Source organism: Rattus rattus, chromosome 9, assembly GCF_011064425.1.
Source record: "Rattus rattus isolate New Zealand chromosome 9, Rrattus_CSIRO_v1, whole genome shotgun sequence".
Classification (NCBI taxonomy): Eukaryota; Metazoa; Chordata; class Mammalia; order Rodentia; family Muridae; genus Rattus; species Rattus rattus.
In genome coordinates this window covers 69,691,390-69,712,513 of record NC_046162.1, presented here as the reverse complement: position 1 = coordinate 69,712,513, position 21,124 = coordinate 69,691,390, and the positions used below count along the sequence as shown (strand labels likewise).

General features: G+C 48.1%; 1 protein-coding gene across 2 annotated transcripts; it reads left to right on the top strand.

Annotated features, from left to right (window-relative positions):
• The first annotated feature begins 936 nt into the window (after positions 1–936).
• Amz2 (archaelysin family metallopeptidase 2) lies at positions 937–11,653 on the top strand. Of its 2 annotated transcripts, XM_032912488.1 has the most exons (9): positions 937–1,055; positions 1,515–1,617; positions 2,078–2,216; positions 2,832–3,114; positions 3,706–3,879; positions 3,970–4,098; positions 7,289–7,452; positions 8,028–8,204; positions 10,003–11,653. In XM_032912488.1, exons 4-9 carry the CDS (start codon positions 2,832–2,834, stop codon positions 10,153–10,155), a joined length of 1,080 nt encoding a protein of 359 aa, XP_032768379.1. In that variant the 5' UTR covers positions 937–1,055; positions 1,515–1,617; positions 2,078–2,216; the 3' UTR covers positions 10,156–11,653. The 2 variants fall into 2 exon arrangements, with proteins under 2 accessions (XP_032768379.1, XP_032768380.1); XM_032912489.1 differs by lacking the exons at positions 937–1,055; positions 1,515–1,617; positions 2,078–2,216 and having other exon boundaries at positions 2,944–3,128; positions 3,710–3,879.
• The last annotated feature ends 9,471 nt before the right edge of the window (positions 11,654–21,124 follow it).

Genomic DNA, 21,124 nt, shown 5'->3' with positions numbered 1-21,124 from the left:
CACCAAAACCTGGCCTTAAATTGTTTAAAAATAAAGTTTTGGAGGGACCTGATTGTTCATACTGTATTCTAGATCTCAGAAGTCGGACACAGGAGCCTATAGTCATCCTCTGCTACACAGTGAGTTCAAGGCCAGCCTGGCCCACATGAGGCCCTCCCAAAATAAACCAAGGATAATTAGAGCAGTGTGCACAAGGCAAGAAGACAGCAGAAGTCTGGGGGTTGGGTAGGAGGCACAGAGATGTGGGGTGTGAGGTCCTTAACTCCCAAGGATGAGAGGATGTTGATAAAATAGTGGCATCATCCCACGTTGGACCTGGATGCCTGAAGCGCCCAGAGATGCAAAAGAGTTGGATAGGTAATATTTTGGGGGCAGGGATCAGGAGATCAGGCCTGGGGCTTCTCCTTCCAGGGCGGAGGGCTCCTGGGGGTCTGAGCTTTAAGCCCATAGTTCCCCAAGGACCAAAGGCTACCCTAGGCCCCACGCCCTCGGGCGCAGCCCTGCTTCCTGACAGCGGTGAGGCCGCAACAATCACGTAAACCGACTAAGAAGGGAAAGTCCAGCGGGTGATGTGTCAAGCCGCGGACACGGCTGACTTATTTGGACCCAGTGGTTAAATTACTCAGGCTCAGCCCACAGCAGGTGGTTCCGTGGCCCTGCACCGCCCACGAGGAGTGGGTTGCAGCGCCCCCGCGAGGGCCGGCGAGAAACAGCGGTGACTGGGGACTGTCTGGCACTACATCGCCCCCTTGCTACAGTAGTCAATCACACACAGGACGGAGTGCTGTGAAATGGCTCGGAGCCACGCCTTCGGGGAGGAGTTAGAGCAGATAGGCGTGGTCTCCCTGGAGGAGTGGGGTGGGCTCAGTGTTTGGAGGAGGAGCCTTGGGAGGGAAGAGTACAGATAGGGGCCGGGGTGATGATTGACGGCCGGGAGACGCATCCTGTGGGCGGCGTGAGCGGGGCATGCGTGACAGGGCGAACTGCGTCCGCGCGAGGCGCATGCGCGCTAGGACCACCGTGGGAGCTTGAGGGCGGCCTAGAGGCTTGTCCCGGTGAGGGTGGTTGAGGAACCGTCAGGGCCCGGCAGGGGAGGAGAAGGAGGAAGGTCTTGGTCGTTGAGGAAGGGCGGATGTGGGAGGGATGGCTGCGGCGGAAGCAGCGGGGACCTCGGGGGGCAGGATGTCTCCTGGGAACGACGCGGGCCTTTCCGGTTGCTCCCCGGGTAGAAGAGGCGAATTCTGAGTTCCGGGGAGGCCCCCACTGTTCACTCAAGCAGAGACTGGGTGGCGTCTGCACCGGCTGTGCCCCAAGTGCAAGTTGCTATGGGCGACCAGCTAGCACGTCTGGCGAGACCCACTTTGTGTAGGATGTTCCGGTTTTAGAACCGAAGCATCCTAGGCCCTCAGTCCCTGCAGTGACTATATGACTCCCTCCTGCACACTTCTTAGCGTCACCATCCACATTGAATTAGGATGTGGAGACCTGATCTTCCACTCTGTCTCTTTTATTAGTGTGAAGCCGCCTGCTCTCCACACCCCTTTGCCAGACATGCATGTCCTTAGAAAACCTTAAATGGAAAAACAGCAACTGGAGATTTCTCCTTTATAAAGAAAGGTAGGTAGACTAAAGGGGGCCATGGTGAATTTTTTTTTCTTGCTGATTTTTTGTTTGTTTGTTTTAAATTTCATCCCGTAAAACTAAAATCTCAGCCCAGACGAAGATGAGCTACACTGACACCATAGTCTCTAGAGCTCCAGAATTCAGAAGTTCAGTGAGCACAGGAGTTAAATTTCAAAATCACTTGTTAATAATTTGAGAGATAAAAAACCCTATCTCCGCCCACCCCCAAACCAAAGAAATACAAAAAAAAAAAAAAAAAAAAAGCCAACTAACCAAAAACTGAAAAGGCCCCTAATTAGAAAACCCAAACGGGGATTGGGGATTTAGCTCAGTGGTAGAGCGCTTGCCTAGCAAGCGCAAGGCCCTGGGTTCGGTCCCCAGCTCCGGAAAAAAAAAAAAAGAAAACCCAAACGGACTGGACAGAAATCTTCACCTTTTTTCTTTTCTAACTCAGAAAGCCTCGCGGTGGAACATCTGTTTGATGTGAAGGATGAACGCAGCACGTAGGGATTCCGCAGGAATGGGAAAACCGTCACCATGAGTTTGGCATCTCATTGGTCATAGATCTTCCCCAGTGTTTTGTGACTGACAAGGTAAGCTTAAGGGGCTGAGGTGTATCTTGCCAATCTGCAGTTAAGTAACAGAACTGGGCACTTACGTTATTTCTCTTGTCATTATTGAATATCCTTGCCTAACACCGGAAGGGATGCGTCGTTCGTGTGGCCCAAGTGAGTCAGCTCAAAATATTATGATTATCGTCAAATGACTGAGAACGTTGGACATCAGTAGGCTTTTTGAGTCACCGCTAGATTTTTTTTTTTTTCTTTGATTCTGTCCGGGCTGTTAGTTACTATTTTTGAAACAATGTTGCTATATAATTCAGGCTGAGTATCTCCTTTCAATCTCCTGCCTCTGTCTCTTGAGTACAGGTGTCCCTACTACGCCCAACTTAGGTTGGAAGCAACCATTTGGTTGGAGACGCCAGAATGGCTTTAATGATTTTCCTTTTAACTCTTTAGGTACGTCCCCCAATAAACTGATTGGACGTGGGGAAACCACGTCTTAAGTGTGGCATTTGAAGACTTTAGCAACAGGTCATTTATTGTTGAGAGGCGTTAGAGATGTGTTTGAAGGACAGGGCATCCTTGGTATAGGTGGATGGCGTTTATACCTGTCTTCTTGTGTTCTTTTCCCTTCTTTCCTGGCAGATGCAGGTACTACGGCACTCCGAGCACACATTGAAAACAGCTCTCCTCTCAAAGAACCCAGACCTCGTGTCCCAGTACGAGAAGTTAGACGCTGGGGAGCAACGGTTAATGAATGAAGCCTTCCAGCCACGCAATAATCTATTCGAACCCATTACCTTGCATTCACAGTCAGACTGGATCTCCTCCCACCCCGAGGCTCCCCAAGACTTCGAGCAGTTTTTCTCTGACCGCTACAGGAAGGCACCCAGCCCGAAGAAACACATTATCTACATTCAGCCCATTGGTAAGAGCTGGGAATGCGAGGGCCTCGGTTTGGTTTTCTGGAGAGTGCCGTCACCTGGCCATACTTTGGGCATTGGTGACCTAATTCGAGCAAGCAATTTTTAATAGCTTCTCTTTTTGTTGTGTTGGGAACCGAACCCAGGGCACTAAGTATGTTAGATAGTATACGTGATAAGTAAAAATGCTATTGTTGTGTGTGCAGTGTGGGAGGGGACACACATGCTAAATTGAGTATATAACAAAGGACAGCTTTTGTAGAGTTGCTTCTCTGCCTCCGGCGAGATTGTCGGGTTTGCACCGAAAGCTCCTTTTCCTGCTGAGCCGTCTCCTCTGCCCTGTGCATGATCGCTGTTGACAGTTGCTTCAATGTAGTAATTTTGTAGCCAAATTGACTTTTAGCAGTAAAATTGTTACCTTTTGACTTCACATTGTCATCCATGGCTGACTGAGATGTGTTTAGATTTTATACTGAATTCTGTTCCTAATTGCCAGACAGTTTATGGAATAAGGGGTGGAATGTCTCCGTCATTTTAAAGTCTGTCTTCATCGTCCCCACCCCCACCCCCACCCCCACCCCGGTTCCACCCCATAGGCTTTCTAGGCAACACCAGAGTTATCAGTGAGGAGTATATTAAATGGCTCAAGGGCTACTGCGAAGCCTTTTTCTACGGTTTGAAGGTGAAGTTCTTAGAACCGGTTTCTGTCTCTGCGACCAAGTGCTCCTTCAGAGTGAACGAGAACACACAGAACCTGCAGATCCACACAGGCAAGCGAAGCTCCTTTGCGGTGGGAAAGGGGGTGTACGTATGCAGTGGGGCTTACGTGTGTGTGTGCGCGCGCGGTTCTTTTCCACTAGGGCACATCCTGGCGTTCTTGAAGAGGAATAAACCCGAAGATGCCTTCTGCATCGTGGGGATAACGATGATCGACCTCTACCCCCGAGACTCGTGGAACTTCGTCTTCGGCCAGGCCTCCCTGTCAAGTGGTACTTCTCCTTGATACTGTTTGCTCAGCTTGAGGGGACTCGGGGATACTCAGAGAGCAGGAACTCAAGTCCCACGTCAATAACTGGTATATTCTGTGGGCGCCTGCCACGAGTGCCGTCGGGGGAAGTGTGCTTTGAAAGACTGATGATAGGCGCTCCCCTTCAGGATGCCACATGCCCCCTACCTGACCTCGAAGGCATATCCTTAGCTCAGAGTCATTTGGAGACAGTTTGCAGAGCAGTTCCTGTCCATAAATAGTGCCCAAGATGCCTGGTCCCTTTAAAGGCTTTCAGCTCAACAGCTGGGGAGTTTAAGTTATGGATCAACAAGACAAACAGTTTAAGGAGATTTGAGCTATTGTCAACATATGTAAAACTCTTGCTAATTCTAAGGTGTGTGTGTGTGTGTGTGTGTGTGTGTGTGTGTGTGTGTGTGTGTGTGCCTGTGCGCATGTGAACACGCATACACAGTACATGTCACTGAACCCAGGCCTGGTTCAAGGGAAAGACTCTACTACTGAATTAGCGCATCCCTAGCCCTCGCTGGTTGGTTTTGTGGTATAGCACAGACAGAGTAGCCATATACCAATATATGAGCACACATTTTCTTTTTCAACCTGTACGTGTCTTTATTATTTTTCCCATAAGATTTGGGATGTAACTCAGTGGGAGAGTGCTTGCTTAGAAAACCATCTTTGGGCTACATGCGATAACATGGTCCTGTAATTGGAGCACTTGGGAGGGGGAGGCAAGAGGTTGATGAGTTCAAGGGTAGCCTCCAATACATAGTGACTTTAAGGTCTGCCTGGGCTACAAATACCCTGTCCCAAACAGCCCAACCAGACAGAAACAGCAACAGAAAGAAATCAAAGTTTTTGCTGGCATTGGAGCACATGACTGATTTCAGCACTGGGGAGGCAGAAAAGGAAGATCGTAGGTGTGAAGCTAGCCTGAGCTATACAGCATCATTACCCATCAGAAAGAAAGAAAAGGGAAAAAACCCAGATGAGAATAAAGGAAAGAAAAGCCACCTAAACCTCATGTGGGGACACAATAAAGTGTAAAGTGCAACTCCTTAGAAACCTGGACTGGGGACACAGTAAACTGTAACTCATCAGACACTAATACTAATGCAGTATTAGAGGGCAGTGAGTCAGTTTCTCCTTTTTCCTTTCTTTTTCCCCCATTTCTCTACTTTTTTTCTCTTTCCACCAGTTTTTGCTCTCCTCTGTCTAACTTCATGCACACACGTGCGCGTGTCCGTGTACACACACACACACACACACACACACACACACACACACAGTCTCAGGCAGGCTGGAAGGGAGAAGATCAGTAAACCAAGGGGGATGGGCCTGAGCATCCTGGGGAGGGAGGGAGTGAGCACACAGCTGGAGACAGCTGATGCGCTGTCTGGACGAATGCCAGCCGGAGGCCTGGGGCAGGGCTTCCCGGGCAGACGCTGTGTTAGAGGTGGGATGGGGCCGGCTCTTCTTTCATTACTTCCTCCGCAGTGCCCCATCTCTTGAGGTCCTCCATCACACCCTGGTTCCTCCCATCATGCCTCTTTTGAAGCCTTGGGTTACTATCCTGCTGTGTGTTTTTATTGGATGTCCCTTTTATTAACACGATAGAAATGAAAACATTAAAAATAAATGCAAAACAATTTACTCATTGACCTAAATACCTCTAGTTAGTTTTTTATATGCATTTTAGGGGAGTGGGTCAGGAAACATTATCCAAACATTTCTATTTAATTATTTTTTTCTGGGGGGGTTAAGTTTAACAAGTATTACATGACATAAGGGTGGCAGTTGATCTGACATGAAATGAGTGTATTTTACCACAAGTAGCCTGGTTTTCTTTTAAGAGTAGAGACTGTTTTTAAACAGAGGAACATTTAAAATCCTCTGGCTGAAGGGGTCACCCGAAATAGCTTACAGCAGTTGGATCAAAGCAGGTCCCTTGTGATCCATGATTAGATTTGCCTTTTCTTTTGGAATAAATACTCTCCCTAAATTCAAAACATCACACTGTAGTCCCTGAAGGTGATAAAGTTAAATCGCACACAATTACTATGAGTTTCCTCACAAACAAAAATGTCATGAGCTCTATGGTGGGAGACTTGCTTGCCCCGCCTAGGGCCCTGGCCTTGCTCCCTAGCACACAAAAGCAAACAAACACTCATAAGGTGGGAACTGCTCTGTGCACTTGAGTCTCTGGGCTTGAGCCCTAGTAACCAACACACACACAGCCACTAAACAGTAACAATTGAAAGACCTCAATATACCTCTGTGGTCTCACACAGGAAGTCAGCTGCGAGGGTGCCTCATTCTGGTCACCTGCTACCCACCTTCTGTGCTTTTAAAAAGGAAATAGAGGAGGAGGAGGAGACCCTCTTCTCTCTACAGACTAAGAGGCAGGAGAGGGACAGCAGGCACTGTTGTAGGGAAAGCCAGAAACTCACCGATAGGCGAGGCAGCCTGCCCTTGTGCTCCTAATGGCAACAATGTGACTGTTTGATCTTGGCTCTTTTGGAGGACTTGACTCCGACTGTCTGAGTGAAGATTTTTCTTTGAGGAGAAACTCTGTGAAACTTCCAGTTTCTCTAGAATTCAATCATCCTCTGATTTTTTTTATGTTTTATTAGCATGTCTTAATTATATGTAATAGTGGGATTCATTATGACTTATTTACACATGTAGATAATATAATGAGATCATATTCATCTCCCCATCTCTGTTCCTCTCTCAGGTGCCCCTCCCACTCCTGTCGATTCCCTTCTTCTTCTCAAATAGTCCCCTTCTATTCCCCCAACGCGTGTGTGCGTGTGAATCAGTGAATTTAAGTGTTTATATGTAGGGGCATGAGTGAGGGGGTATTAAAGGGGCACAAGCACCTCAGCTGTGGCCACACCAGTGAAGAAAATGTCTCTTTCTTCTTCCGCCCGTCCTCAGGGAGGACCCGGTGAGTCCCTCTGCCTGCAGGGAATTTTCTGGGTCAGGGGAAGTGACTTGGCAGGTAAAGATCTTGATAGGGAAGTCTGGGACTAAAGTCCTTCGTGTCAGCAAATCTTTGAAGTATTTGCAGTGGTGTGGAAAGGACCCAGATGTGCACTGCCCGGCCAGGTGCCCAAGCAGGCTTTCTCGGTCTCCCCTGCGTCTCCCCACTGACCCTGGACTCTTTGTAGGTGTGGGCATATTCAGCTTTGCCAGGTACGGCAAGGACTTCTACACCTCGAAATATGAAGGCAGCGTGAAGGTTCCCCAGCGGACAGTCTCCAGTGACTACTCCATTTTTGATAACTACTACGTCCCTGAGATCACTAGTATTTTGCTGCTGCGATCCTGTAAGGTAAGGTGCTTAGAAGAATCTTCCTTTTTAAAAGGTCTTAGATGGACGTTCTGTTTTCCCCAGGATTATTTGTGGGTGCTTGACAGGTGCCCCTCCTAGAAATGCACCCCTGTGTGCTCTCTAGCACAGGAAGCCCCTCTCCAGGAGCTACTGAATCTGTCTCTGGGGGCAAAGGGGCCCAGAATTTGAACTGTTAGGACCCTACTGGCTTAAAGTAAACTTACTATCCTCCTGCCTCAGCCTCCTGAGTACAGGGGTGATAGTCATGCATTGCCACATTTTCACAGTCATAAAATGCAATCATCATTACTGTCATCCAGTGGGTAGACCCCACTCGTGTGGGTTCCCACACATGGAATCCACCAGCTGACACATCAGCTGCACCGAAGGGGAAACCCTGGTCCAGGGAGAGTAAGGAAGTGACCTTTACTAAATGGAGCTGGTCTGGGCGGAAGCTTTGGTGATCGTGGTGATGGTGTTGAATCCTGTAAATCTGTTTCTTGTGGCGGGGGAGGGGACCTGTTGTGTAATTGCTGATGGTAGTGTCACAGAGCGGCCACATACATGTCTTGCAGACTTTAACCCACGAGATCGGACACATACTTGGATTGCGACACTGCCAGTGGCTTGCGTGCTTAATGCAAGGCTCCAATCACTTGGAGGAATCTGACCGTCGTCCTCTAAATGTCTGCCCTATCTGCTTACGCAAGCTGCAGAGTGCTATCGGCTTCAATATTGTGGAGAGATACAAAGTAAGTGGGAAGGGGTGCAAAGCTGAGGGGAGCTGTGGGCTAGGTCACAGGGCGTTCTCTATTAGGCCCTTTAGAGCTATGATTTATCACAGGAAATTAGGTAAAGATCAGCAGGAAACTGTGGTGTAAAAGAGTATAAAGAAGGCAGGCAGGGTGGCTCGGTGAGTGGATCCTTTGCTGACTTGCCACGAAAGCATGAGACGCAGAGTGTAGGTTAGAAGTCACGTGAGTGTCCCTCTGTAGTCCTGTGCATGGGATGTGGGGACAGACTCCCAGAAGCAAATTAGCCAGACTGGCAGACTAGCAAGCCTTGGGTTCATAGAGAGAAGCTCTGCTTCAGTGGAGAAAGAAAACAAACGCCTGTCGACCTTGGGCCTCCTCATGTACACACTGAACACACTGTGTAAAAAAGCACACAGATGTACCCCTTTAAAACCTCAGTTAGGGTGGAAGAGACAGCTCCCTCATTAAGGTGCCTTGTCCCCAGCCCCCACAGTCCCCACAGTGTGAAGACAGGAGTCACATCTCTGAGCCCTTGGTGGAAGGAGAAAACTGACTTCTGCAAATTGTCATCTGACCTCTGCACTCTTAACATGAGATGAATCCCTCGATCTCAGCAGTTTAAATAAATCCAAAAAAGTGAAAAATCTCTCTCATGATGTCTTACCCCTGTAATCCCAACACTCAGGAATCTGAGGAAGAATTTCCCTTAATCTGAAGCCAGCCTGGGTTGAATATGAAGTTCTAGGCTAGCCTGGGCTGTAGTTGAGGCCCTGTTTCAAAAGGATCAAAAAAGACATTTTAATTTGGGGGTGAAGCACTGGGGCTTGTCTGATCCCTTGGAGTTGTAAGCATCTGTGGGTGATGTGGGTGCTGGGACCCACACTCATGTCCTTTGATGGATCCGTGAGTGTTCCTAACCATGGACTCCTCTCTCCGTCCTGGCTGATGATGGCCTCATAGTTCAGTGAAACAGTAAAGGAAACCTGTCTGTCTCTTGTCCAGTTAGGTCAAGGGGGTTGGCTCTCCAGAGCAGCATACATACTGACTTATGTGGTGCAGTTCACTTGTGTAAGCAGACAGCTCTGTGCTATAATTTTCCAAGTCCCTGACAGACACACAAGTCAGGAAAGAACAGGTGTCTTTAAGAAGGGAGACAGGAGACTCCTGGTGTCCTTCTGCTCACATTAGCACATGCAGAGACAGCCCTTGAACCTCTCCAGCCATGTCTTTAAATACACGCACGTCTACCCTGCCGTGGGACATGGTTATGTTCATCCGCACGTAGGCTAACAGCACGCATGCTGCCTTATGGGATAGCCAGCAAGTTGAGAAAAGAAACTGAGATTATCTTGTCATCCTAAAATAGTGTAAGAATTAGCATAGTTTATTTCCTTTGCCTTTTTCTTCTGTTGAGGTAGGGTGGGGTTTCGTGCTATAGCCCAGGCTAGACTGGAATTCGCTGTGGTAACAGAACTTGCAGCAGTCCTGGCTCCCCCTTTTCGAGCGTTGAGATTATAAACGTGAGGGACCCGGCTCTCTGGCCATGGTTTGCGCTCTGCATTGCGCTCTCTATGTCTTGTTCCAAGCTGGGTGTCACTCGTGTCTTGAGCTCATAACCTACTCAGTGGACACAAACCACAGATGGAGAAAACCTGGCTCAGAGCCAGTTATGGAGACCGAGATTGTTTTACTGTTTCTTGCTTTTTTGCTTTGTTTTGCTTTTTGTCTTTGGAGCCAAAATTTCTCCGTGCGGCCCTGGTATTTGTTAAAATGCAGTGTGTGTGTGTTTTTCAAGGCCCTGGTGAAGTGGATTGACGATGAGTCTTGCGGCGAGTCAGGAGCGACTCCGAAAAGCAGCTCTGAGCATGTGTATTTGCCGAAGCCTGTGGAAGCCTTCAAGGACTGGAGAGAGTGGATACTCAGATGCATTGCTGTTCTTGAGAAATAAGGACTTTCAGGCAGGAGTAACTGAAATAAATAAATACTGCAGCCTAGGTGTTCGTGGGTAGAGCTGTTCATTAGAGTAAACCATCTGCTGAGTCTGTGCTGAGGCCAGTGACATAGTAGAACGTGTCTGAAGCCCCTGCAGGGAACAGGGTTCACTCAGAACAGACCCTCTCTGCCTTTCTCTCGGTCTCACTAGCTGGTCTGTGGCAGTAGCCCCATCCTTTCCACCCTTCAGTTAGGGTTAGGTGAAGCCAGATGGTAAACAAAGAAATACTTCAAAAGTCACTCCGTGTGGCCCAGGACTGAACCAGCACTGCCAGGTTGCTTTTGCTTTGAGAAGAGATGCTGCCCCTTGTGAGGCACAGCCGAGTCACCAGGGCTTTGACCTGGCATGGGCTGGCATCCTTCTGACCTGCGGGTGCCCTTCATGCTTTTCTGAGCCTGTCCCTGCAGGGAGAAATGGCTTTACATCAGTTCTCAGCCGTGAGGACAGGAATGGTCCTTTCCCACAGCAGCTGGTGGTGGTTGGGGGGTGGGGTGAGGGGTAGAGTCCTCCAGGAGGGCCTCAGACATAGCCATCAGTTACAGCTGGAGGACTCTAATAGTGCTTATGTCTGTGTGGGCTGCACTTATTCTGTAGGACTAGGTGGGACTGAAGTTTGTTCTTACAGCGTTTTGTCTACTTAATTGCATTGTGACATGCTTGCATAAGGAAGGGCGTGAATGGACTACTTACCTGTCAGGATGCCAAGAACACCTGTGTGGTCTGTCAGCCCTGACATCAGTGAGTCGTGGTGAGCAGGTTGACAACCTCAGGCTCAACCAATGTGTAAGAGCAATGTACTTGGAGACCGGAAAGGAACGTCGTCCTTGCCAGTGGTGTAGTAGCATGCCCTCCTCTTTGATATCTGTAGTACTGGGGTTCGTTTGGGTGATTGTTGTTGTTATTGTTGTGTTGTGTTGTTGTTGTGTTGTTTGAGACAGGGTCTCTTTAAGTAGCCCTGGCTGGCCTTGAACACAGAGATAGAGATCCCCTGCCTCTGCCTCTCAAGAGCTGGGACTGAAGGTGTGCGCCACCACACCTGGTTGTCCTGGGGCTTGACCCAGGGCCTTGTGCGAGCTTAGCGCTCTACAGCTGAGCGACGTCTCTGGCCCCCAGCTTCCCACTTTCCTATTTTATCTTGAAGGTAAGACTTCTCTCTTTCATTTTTTATTTTAATGCTGGAGCAGGGTGGGGAGGTGGGGGTAGGGCTGAAGGACAACCTCGGGTGTCACTCCTCAGCAGTTAGGCTAGCCTGGCTGTCCAGTGAACCTCAGGGGTCCATTGGCCTGCTCTCCTCCACCCCAGCCCATGGGTCCTGGGTATCACACGTGGGCCGCTGCTTACACAGTGAGCTGTTTCCAGCTCAGCTGTTCCAGCTCTCTTCTTCCATTTGAAATCTAAATGAAATCATTGTTGTGACTTACACAGTGTAATTAAAAGCATGTTGACAACTGAAGCAGTGTCATTTCGCTTTCTTGCTTAAACTCGTAAGTCCGTTTTGAAACTGGTAGCTTGTCACTGGCATCGGTTGGAGGCTGTCCCTGGTCCTTCTAAAGCGGGCGGGCCTCACAGATTTTGTTTATGAAATGGAAGCCCTCCTTGAACAACTACTCAATTATTCTCCCTTCTACCCTTTCTCACCAAGTAAAATCAATCCCCCTGTGGGTCAGCACTAGTCATACGTCTAGAACAGACTTACCTAGGTTAAAAGCTTGGGAATTCTTGTTATTCCAACAAGAAAAGAAATCATTTGAGGCTGCATGGTGGTGGTGCGGGCCTTTAATTCCAGCAGTCAGGAGGCAGAGGCGGGCCTGGTCTACAGAGTGAGTTCTAGGACAGCCAGGGCTACACAGAGAAACCATGTCCCAGAAAAACGGGGGGGAAAAAAAAGTCCATTTGAACCTACTCTGCCAAGGAGCCAGGAATAAGATCTTTTGGAAGAAATTCCTCTTGATGAAAATGGGGCCGAGTAGCTAAATTTATGTAACCAGCATTTATTACACAACAAATGCAGCTTTAACAAATTTGATTGTATGGACTTTTGGAGGACTTTTTAGGATTAACTTTAAAACACAGAATTTAGGGACTAGTGAGGTGGCTCAGCAGGTGAAGGCAGCTGCTACCAAGCCTGAGGACTTGGGGACCCACAAGGTGGGAGGAGAGAGCCAGCTCTCCCAAGGCGTCCTTAGTTCGTGCTACGGCTTGAGCTGTAGGAGGGAGACGTTGAGGAATATGTCTACTGTCCTGTAACTGGGGCTCAGTGGTAGTGTTGCTTCTCCAGCAGGCAGGAGAGCCCAGGCTCGACGCTCAGCCAGGCACACACCCCTCACCACCCAGGAATCCAAGGTTTTGCTCTCTGCACGTGGCTTTAACTACTTGATGGGAATCATTTCCTAATGCCTAAAGGCTGTCTTAGAAATAAGTGAGTTTGAAATACTGTTTGTTTCTGTCACAAGTCCTATTCTTTGGCTTCAACCATTATACCTCTAAAAGGGACCCCATCCTCACCTCCCCCGTTACCCCCCCCCCCACACACACACCCACTGGGTCAAGCGAAGGATCAAATGTAGACATTTCACTCCATGAAAACTTAATAAAGACGGCCAAACAGAAACAATGGCAAGGATTTTTGTTCAGTTTGTACTTATTCCTACATTACCTCATTTCTACGGGGTCTCTGGGACCAGTTCTCACTCTAGTTCAAACTGGCCTTGATCTGCCACCCTTCCGCCTCTTGGGCGCCTCTCCTGGGCTCGAGATCACAAGCGCTTGCTTTTTGAAGCATGTATTTCCCTGATTCATCTCCAATCCCTCGAGGAACATAGGGCCCGGGTTGTTGGTTATTTCCTCTCCGAAGCCCCAGTGATAAAAATCCAAGCAGGCAGTCACCGGACGGCTATTGCCGGCAATCGGGCCCTTCCCGGGCAGGAAGCGCGTCGCTGTCCCCAGCTGTGCCGTGAGTCCGTCCCTTGCGAGGATCCGCCTCTGTGGGTGGCGGGCGACACCTGTGGCGGCCCCTGGGAGGAGAGCGGAGTTGGCAGCTTGGCCTGCGGGCGTCGGGAACCCAGGTAAACCACCGCAGCCTGATGCACTCCACTGCGGGGAGGCCCCCGACCACCCCCACCCCCATCCCCACAGCCCGGCCTTGGTCGGTCTGGGTCTGGATTGCACGGCACCTGAACCGTGGGTGGAATCAGTTCTATTTTACAGAACTTGAAAAGCTCTTGTGCCAAAACCCCAAATACTGTGTTGGGGGTATGGCCCAGTGGTAGTCCTCATGCTTACAAATTTGTGGGTACCTGCGCGCGCACACACACACACACACAAACTTACATTCTTTTATCTGGAGCAACTCTGTCCAATGGAAAAGTACCACAAGCCACGCGTGTAATTTTAACTGTCCAGTACCCCTCTGACCAGCGGAGAAAGAAGCAGGCGGAATTCATTTTAGTAACATTCCAGTGCCACCAAAGCGCCATCTCAACACGTAACACGGCACGAGTTGGGTTTTTTAATTCGTTTTTCTTTTTTTTAAAAAAGATTTATTTTGGGGTTGGGGATTTGGCTCAGTGGTAGAGTGCTTACCTAGGAAGCACAAGGTCCTGGGTTCGGTCCCCAGCCCCAGAAAAAAAAAAAAAAAAAAGATTTATTTTTTATTTATATCAGTACATTTCAACTGTCTTCAGACACACCAGAAGAGGACATCAGAGTCCATTACAGATGGCTGTGAGCCACCTTTTGGTTGCTGGGAATTGAACTCAGGACCTCTGGAGGAACAGTCAGTGCTCTTAACCGCTGAGCCATCTCTCCAGCCCCTCGTTTTTCTTACTAAGCCTTCAAAAACATCCTATCATCAGCTATCTCACCTCTAGCTGGCTGCCCCATGTGACCGGGCGTGGCGTTGCAATGGACAGCACAGCGGGGGACTCTTACTACCCTAGAGTCCACCTGGGAAGGTGGACCCTTAAGACCTAGGCAGCAGTAGGGGAAGGCTGAGCTGGAGGACCTTGTCACCCTGATCTTCTGGATGTGCAAGCCGAACAAGGCAGAGGAGGGCCTCTGCTTCAGAGCCCAACCAGCACGAGGATTCTTCTCTCTCTCCCATCCTCCCTCTCTCCCTGCCTTCTTTCCTTCCTGTTTTTGTTTGAGAGAGAGAGTCTATGTAGCCCGGACTGTCCTCAGACTCACTGTGTGACTCTAAACTGGTCTCAAACTTATGCCAATCCTCCTGCCTTCACCTGCCCAGAGCTGGGATCACAGGCATTTGTACCGTTTCTGGTTTGTATGGTATTGGTTTGCTTTGTCTTTTTGAGGCCTGCGGTTTTCTTGGGATGGGTTTCAGTTTGGGAAAGCCGAGTTGTGAGGTAACAAACCCAGAGATTGTTTAATCTTAAATTGTTGGTGGTACTAAAAAAAAAAAAAAAAAGCATCTGAGAAAGGCTTCTAGATGTGCAATTAAGGCTGGAGAGGTGGATCAGTGATTAGGAACCTTGGCTGCTCTTTCAAAGGACCTGGGTTTGATTCCCATCACCTACATGGTGTCCCACAGCCCTCTGTAGCTTCGGTTCCAGGGGACACAGTGCCCTCTTCTGTCCTCTGTGGGCACTGCGTGCATTTGGTGCACACAAACACATGCAGGCAAAATACTCACAGGTTTAAAAATATCTTTAAAAATAAAAGTGCAATGACCAAAAACGAATTCAAAATCAAATGCGTAAGGAACCGAGGTGTTTCTGGCAGATCACATCTGTGTCACACTGCACCCCAGAGTCTGAACACACAATGACATCTGTATCATACATCTCCAGTGAAAACTCCCCCAAAGGCCTCAGCTGGGATTCCAGACTGTCCTGGGTAAAGTCTGTGTGTACAAAGTCTTCTGCTCCATTAGAAACACTAACCGTGGGAAACAGTATTTTCTATAGTCTTTCCTCAGTGTGTATCAAGTTTGTATATTTTAGATTTTGTTATGTCAAAATGCTTCTTTTTAGCAGTTTCCATTTGAGTGGCTGACCAGTTTCATTAAAAAAAAAATTGTGTGATGAATTTTGGCTTGAGATTAGGACAGAATTTCCGACAGTGTCTCAAATGGCCTGAACTAGACTTCTGCCACTGGGTACTGTCTTCTTATTAGAAGGGAGTGGTGTTTTCAGCACTGAAGATTTAAAAAAGTCAGATCCGTGAGCTGTGAGAAATGTTGAAGACTCTGTGTGTCTTGTATTGTCAGATGCTCAGCCGTGATTTTATCCCCTATCCATGGTGAGTGTGTGTGTGTATGTGCGTGTGCATGTGTACATGTGTGTGTTTGTGTGTATGCATGTGTACATGTGTGTATTTGTGTGTGTATGTGTGTGTATGTGTGTATATTTGTGTGTGTGTGCGCATGTGTACGTGTGTGGATCAGATCCAGGCCTTAATCACCCCCACTCTAAAATTTAATTCTTTGTGTGAAAAGAAATGCATCTAGTCTATTAGTATGCAAGTTTGCTTTAATTTTTTAATAAACATATACATATATACAAATATATCCAAAAGAATTGTTTTTAAGTGGATTTAAGATTTATTATCAGTAAATGTTTGATCTACATGCCTGTTTTGTATATCTACATACCTGGGGTCACAATAATTTCTCAAGCAAAGGAAAGAGGTCACAGTGGAAAGGTTGACGGTACCCTGATTTAGCGGATGTGGACTTAAGCCTGCCACAGCTGAGGAAACCTGTGGCATTTAAACCAGTGGCAACAACCGGCCCTGATTCGGTTTGTTCTAATGTCAAGTTCTGTGTCACTTTCAGATGTGACTAATACCGTCAGCCAGAAACCAAACCCCTGCTTTTCCAGATTGTTTATAAAGGGGCTTATGAGATTAAACTTCCTTCCAACTTCTTTTCTAGTCAAGAAGGGGCCATCTGGGGTTGGTTTAAAAAAAAACAAAAACAAATCAGAGGAGTCAGTCTGCAGGCTCTCACTTTGCAGAGGCTGGGGCGGGGATGTGGTGTCAGGAAAGTGCTTGCTGTCAACTGAGCCATTTTAGAAAGGAAACTGGGCTGACAAGATGGCTTAGTGGGTGAAGGAGCTTGCTACCAAGCCAGATGTGGAGCGTTTGATCCCTGGGTTTTCCTCTGATTTTCATCCATGCATCCATGTGCAACACACACACACACACACACACACACACACACACACACACACACGTGTGTTAGATTTGTTACATATATGTTAATTATATATTTTAATATAATATATTACATATATTAATGAACCATCACCCACACGAAGTGAATTATGGGTGTAGATATCCCTCAGTGATAAAAGTCCATCTAACATTTGTGAAACCCTTGGGTTTCATCCCCTGCACCATAAAAATGAAGAAGAGAGAGGGGGGGGAGCCAAGATTTCATTTGTTCCCGTGCCGTGCCGGAGTTCGAGCACAGGTCTCTGTGTGCTGGGCAAGCGTTCTACCACTGAGCCACACACCCAGCTCCGCTGTGCACTACAAAACGGCCAGTGGGAAGGACTTGGCAGGCTGCCAACACAAAGACGTGACTTCTGCATGGGAGATATGCCATTTAGCTTGATTTGACCCCATTACCCAGTGCATCCACGAACTGAAACGTCGCCCTGAGCCCCATAACTGTGTACAGTGTCCATGTGTCACTAAATATCTGTTGGGCTCCAGGCCTGGGTCGACACACCCGTAACTCCGGGATTTCTGAAGCCATGGCAGAAGAATGGTGAATTTAAGCATAGGTGGGACTCATATAGAAAGCTCTAGGCCGGTTTGGGCCGCATGGCTGTGGGTGGAGATGGTTGGAGGCACACGCACAGATAGGAAACAGGACCAAAACTAAATCTGCACGGGTAAGATATTACCCTTACAGCCAGCCCTCCGTTTGAATATCTACTTAGCATTCGTTTCTTTCATCTTCTGCCTTTAGACTCTGCTCACTGATCAGTGTTTAGTCCTTCCAGCCAACAGGCCATGTAGTACACCCATGCTAGGCACTTCGAGCCCCATCTTCAGGTCTTGGAGCAATGTTTTCAGCCTTCTGTGGTTCAGCAAGCACTTGGTGGTAGCACCGGACTCTTGAGCTGTCATTGTAAATAGACGCCATTTATTTATTATTTGTTTATTTATTAAAAAAAGAAAAAAGTCGAGATTTATTTATGTGAGTGCTTTATCTGCATGTACGCCTGCAGGCCAGAAGAGGGCGTCAGATCCCATTACCGATGGTTGTGAGCCACCATGTGGTTGCTGGGGATTGAACTCAGGACCTCTGGAAGAGCAGCCAGTGCTCTTAACAACTGAGCCATCTCTCCAGCCCCTAGACACCATTTAAAAAAAAACTCATGTAACAAAGGGGGTTTGTCAGTCAGTGCAAGGTAATAAACCTCATTCATTCACATGTTGTCTCAATAATCTTTTAATACCAGGTACTATGTGCTAAGGTCTTGTCAAACCCTTCAGGATATAGCAGAGAAGAAAAAGACATCTTCCCTAATTGTCTAGAGGAAGAGACAAAGAATCGAGGAAGAAGCCAATGCTCTTTCTTTTCTTTTTTTTTTTTTGGTTCTTTTTTTCGGAGCTGGGGACCGAACCCAGGGCCTTGCGCTTCCTAGGCAAGCGCTCTACCACTGAGCCAAATCCCCAACCCCGAAGCCAATGCTCTTATGGCACAGAGCCAGAATAAAAGAGCAGAGGCAAATTCATTTGGGGTTGGGGGTTGAGACAGGGTCCTGTGTCATCCAAGAAACCTTAAACTTGCTGTAGTCAAGGGTGACCTTGAACTCTTCATCCTACAGATACGTGCCATCACGTCTGGTTTTGTGCAACGCTGGGAATTGAACTCTTGGCTTCCTGCATGCTAGGTGAGCCCTGTACCAACTGAGCTATGTCTCCTGGGCCTCAAATATCCTTTTGGACATGACAGTTAGAAGTGCTTCCATAGGGCTGGAATTTGGAATCAGGCAAATTAAAAGGACATACCATATTCACACTGAAGGGAGAGATGGCTCGGCGGATACGTGGCCCCTCACAACCCTCTGGAACTCCAGTACCAGAGAATCTGACGCCCTCTTCTGGCCTCGTTGGGTACTGCATGCCTGTGGTGCACTGGCCTACATGCAGGTTAAAACACCCGTAAAAACAATGTGTTGGGGGTAGGGGAATCAATCAGTGGTCAGCATGGTTGAAAGTAATAGCATCATGTGGAGGGCTCTTCCTTGAGGAGCTGTGGTTAATGTGTGCTTTAAAAGAATCACTGTGGCTGCCGTGTGGGAATGTAAGGTGTCAGCAGGAAGATTACTGTTTTAATGCAGTTAGGATGACATTACCTTGGATCAGAGAGAGTAGCAGAGATGGCAATTCAGTCGGATGCTGGATATATTTAGAAAGAAGGGCCAGGTGTCGGCCACAAGCCTGTAATCCCAGCGCTTAGAAGCTAGAGGCAGGAGGATCAGTTCAAGGTCGTCTTTGCCTTGTAGTAAGTTTGAGGCTACCCTGAGCTACATGGATCCTGTCTCGATAACACCTCCCAGAAAAATAAAACCACAAACGAACAAATACCCCAGCAGTTCTGATGGGATTGGCAGATAGCAAAGGCCGGTGCGGTTTAGAAGAGAGGCCAGAGGGCACTCGCTGTGCTGTGGGTTCCACACAGCTGGAGCTCGGCACAGACAGGACTAACAGTCAGGGGAGAGGAGGGACTTCACCTTTGATCCAAGGGAAGGAAGTCGCAAGGGTCCTTAACATGTTTGTCTTCCTGAGTGGCAAGAAAGGAGAATGTATATGACATACGTGCATGGCCCAGGTTGTGTTCACCCCCAATACTCTTTGGCGATGCGTTCTGGGGCATCAGACTTGCTCTCTGGGTCCCCCACGAAGGAACCCGAAAGCACCGGAGTGATTTTGATTTGGCTTTTAATGCGTAGTTTCTTTGCATGAAAACCCAGACTGCTAGTCCCGGGCCACAGTTTTTGTCTTGTGTCTTTAGAAGCATTATAAAAATGAACACCAGGGGGACCTAGTGCGCCTTGGTGGCAGCTCCGCCTATCAGAGGTGGTGGTGGACCTGTGTAAGAGACACATCTGTAGACAAGGGCAGCCACCCTCGCCTCGGTGTTCTGTATGTCTGTAGGAGTGACGCAGCTTGTAATGTGTTAGAATTGCCTTTATGTTGGATGATTTTACTGACTGTTTAAAACTTCAAAGCCGTGGCTTCTAGGCACGAGATTGCTTATCAGTGAACTCCAGAAGTGGGAGATTTTGGAAGTAAGCATCACGCTGGACGTGGTAGCACTGGTCTGTAATCCCAGTATGTGAGAGGTGGAGGCAGGAGGATCAGAGGTTCCAGGTTGTCCTTGGCTGGATCGTGAGTTCAAGGCCATCCCAGACAAACCAGAGAGAGGAAGAGAGAAACTGAATTATGATGATTTTGATTTTTAGTTTAGTTTGGACAGAGTAGGGACAGCTGAGTGTAATACCTCGAAGTGGCTTGATTTTAGTCTATTGAATCTCAGACTTAGGTTGTATCCTCTACTCTATCCCCAGATATGTACTATGTACTGCTGGAGCGTAAAATCGATAACTCTGTGTGCTGGGAATGTGGCTCAGTTGGTAGAGTACCTGCCTAGCATAGCCCAGGTCCCGGGTTCGATCCCCAACACTCCATAAAACTGGCCATAGTAACCATGCCTGTAATCCCAGGACTGATTTGGTGGCTGGAGGATCAAATGTTTAAGGTTATCCCCTGCTACATAGCCAGTTGAAGGCTAGCCTGGGCTACAAGACCCTGCTTCCAAAAAAAAAAAAAAGATAAATTGGTAAAGGGTTTGGAGACAGTATGAAGATCTATGGTTGTCTCAAAAGGGCCCATAACCTTAACAACTAGACAGAGGCACTCAGCCTACATTTGTACAGAAAGGACACGGTATAATTACGAGAGCAGAAAGTAATGAAGCTGAAAACTGAAAAGAGTCATCATGGAAAATAAAAAAAAAAATCCATTAATGAATGCATTGGCAGTCGTCTGGTCTTGCCTGACTTTGGCACCTATGATCTGAAAATTACTACAGCGGCCAGGGTCTGGAGAGAGTGCTCAGTGGTTAAGAGCACTGGCTGCTCTACCAGAGGACCCAACGTTCCATTCTGAGCACCGGCAGAGACGCTCGCAATGTCTGCAACAACAGTTCGGGGGCATACGGCAGGCTCTTCCGGCTTCTGCCGGCACTGTACACAGCAGTGACACTGCGTGGGTATGTGGGGGCGCACATTTGTAAAGGTCTCTCCTGTGCTTGGGTGTGTGGATGTCAGAGGTCACGGTGGGTACCTTGGCTCTGTTTTCCATTATTTTGAGGCAGGGTCTGTCCCCAAGCCTGGGGCTTGCTCCTTCAGCTAGACCGGGTGGCAGTTGAGCCCCACTCCCCCACCCAAGGGCTGAAGTTGCAGTTGGCTTCTGTGGTTAAACCAGGGGTTAAAGTCAGGCTGGGCAGCAAGGGCTTCACTTGCAGCAGTCTTGTTAGCCCCTAAAATGACCCTTGGAGGGTTTTTTTTTGTTTGTTTGTTTTTGTTTTTGCTTTTGTTTTTTTTTTTGTTTTGTTTTTGTTTTTTGTTTTGTTTTGTTTTGTTTTTGTTTTTGTTTTTGTTTTACTACGTTTTCTTTTCGAAGACTGACTTGGAACTTGTGACAGTCTTGCCTCAGCCTCCCATGTGCTGGCCTTACGGGTGTGAGCCACCACCAGGCCCCATCTATGCAGTTCCCATCTCTCAGAACTTAGTTTTCCAAGCTGGGGTGCTCGGACCCATTGCAATGTCATCGACACATGGAGCAGGGATAAGAAACTATGGTCTGCGTGCTAAATTTAGTCCACTACATAGTCATGTTTATTCTTGTAGGTGGCAGGACCCAGAGTGCTCCCCAGTGAACTCAC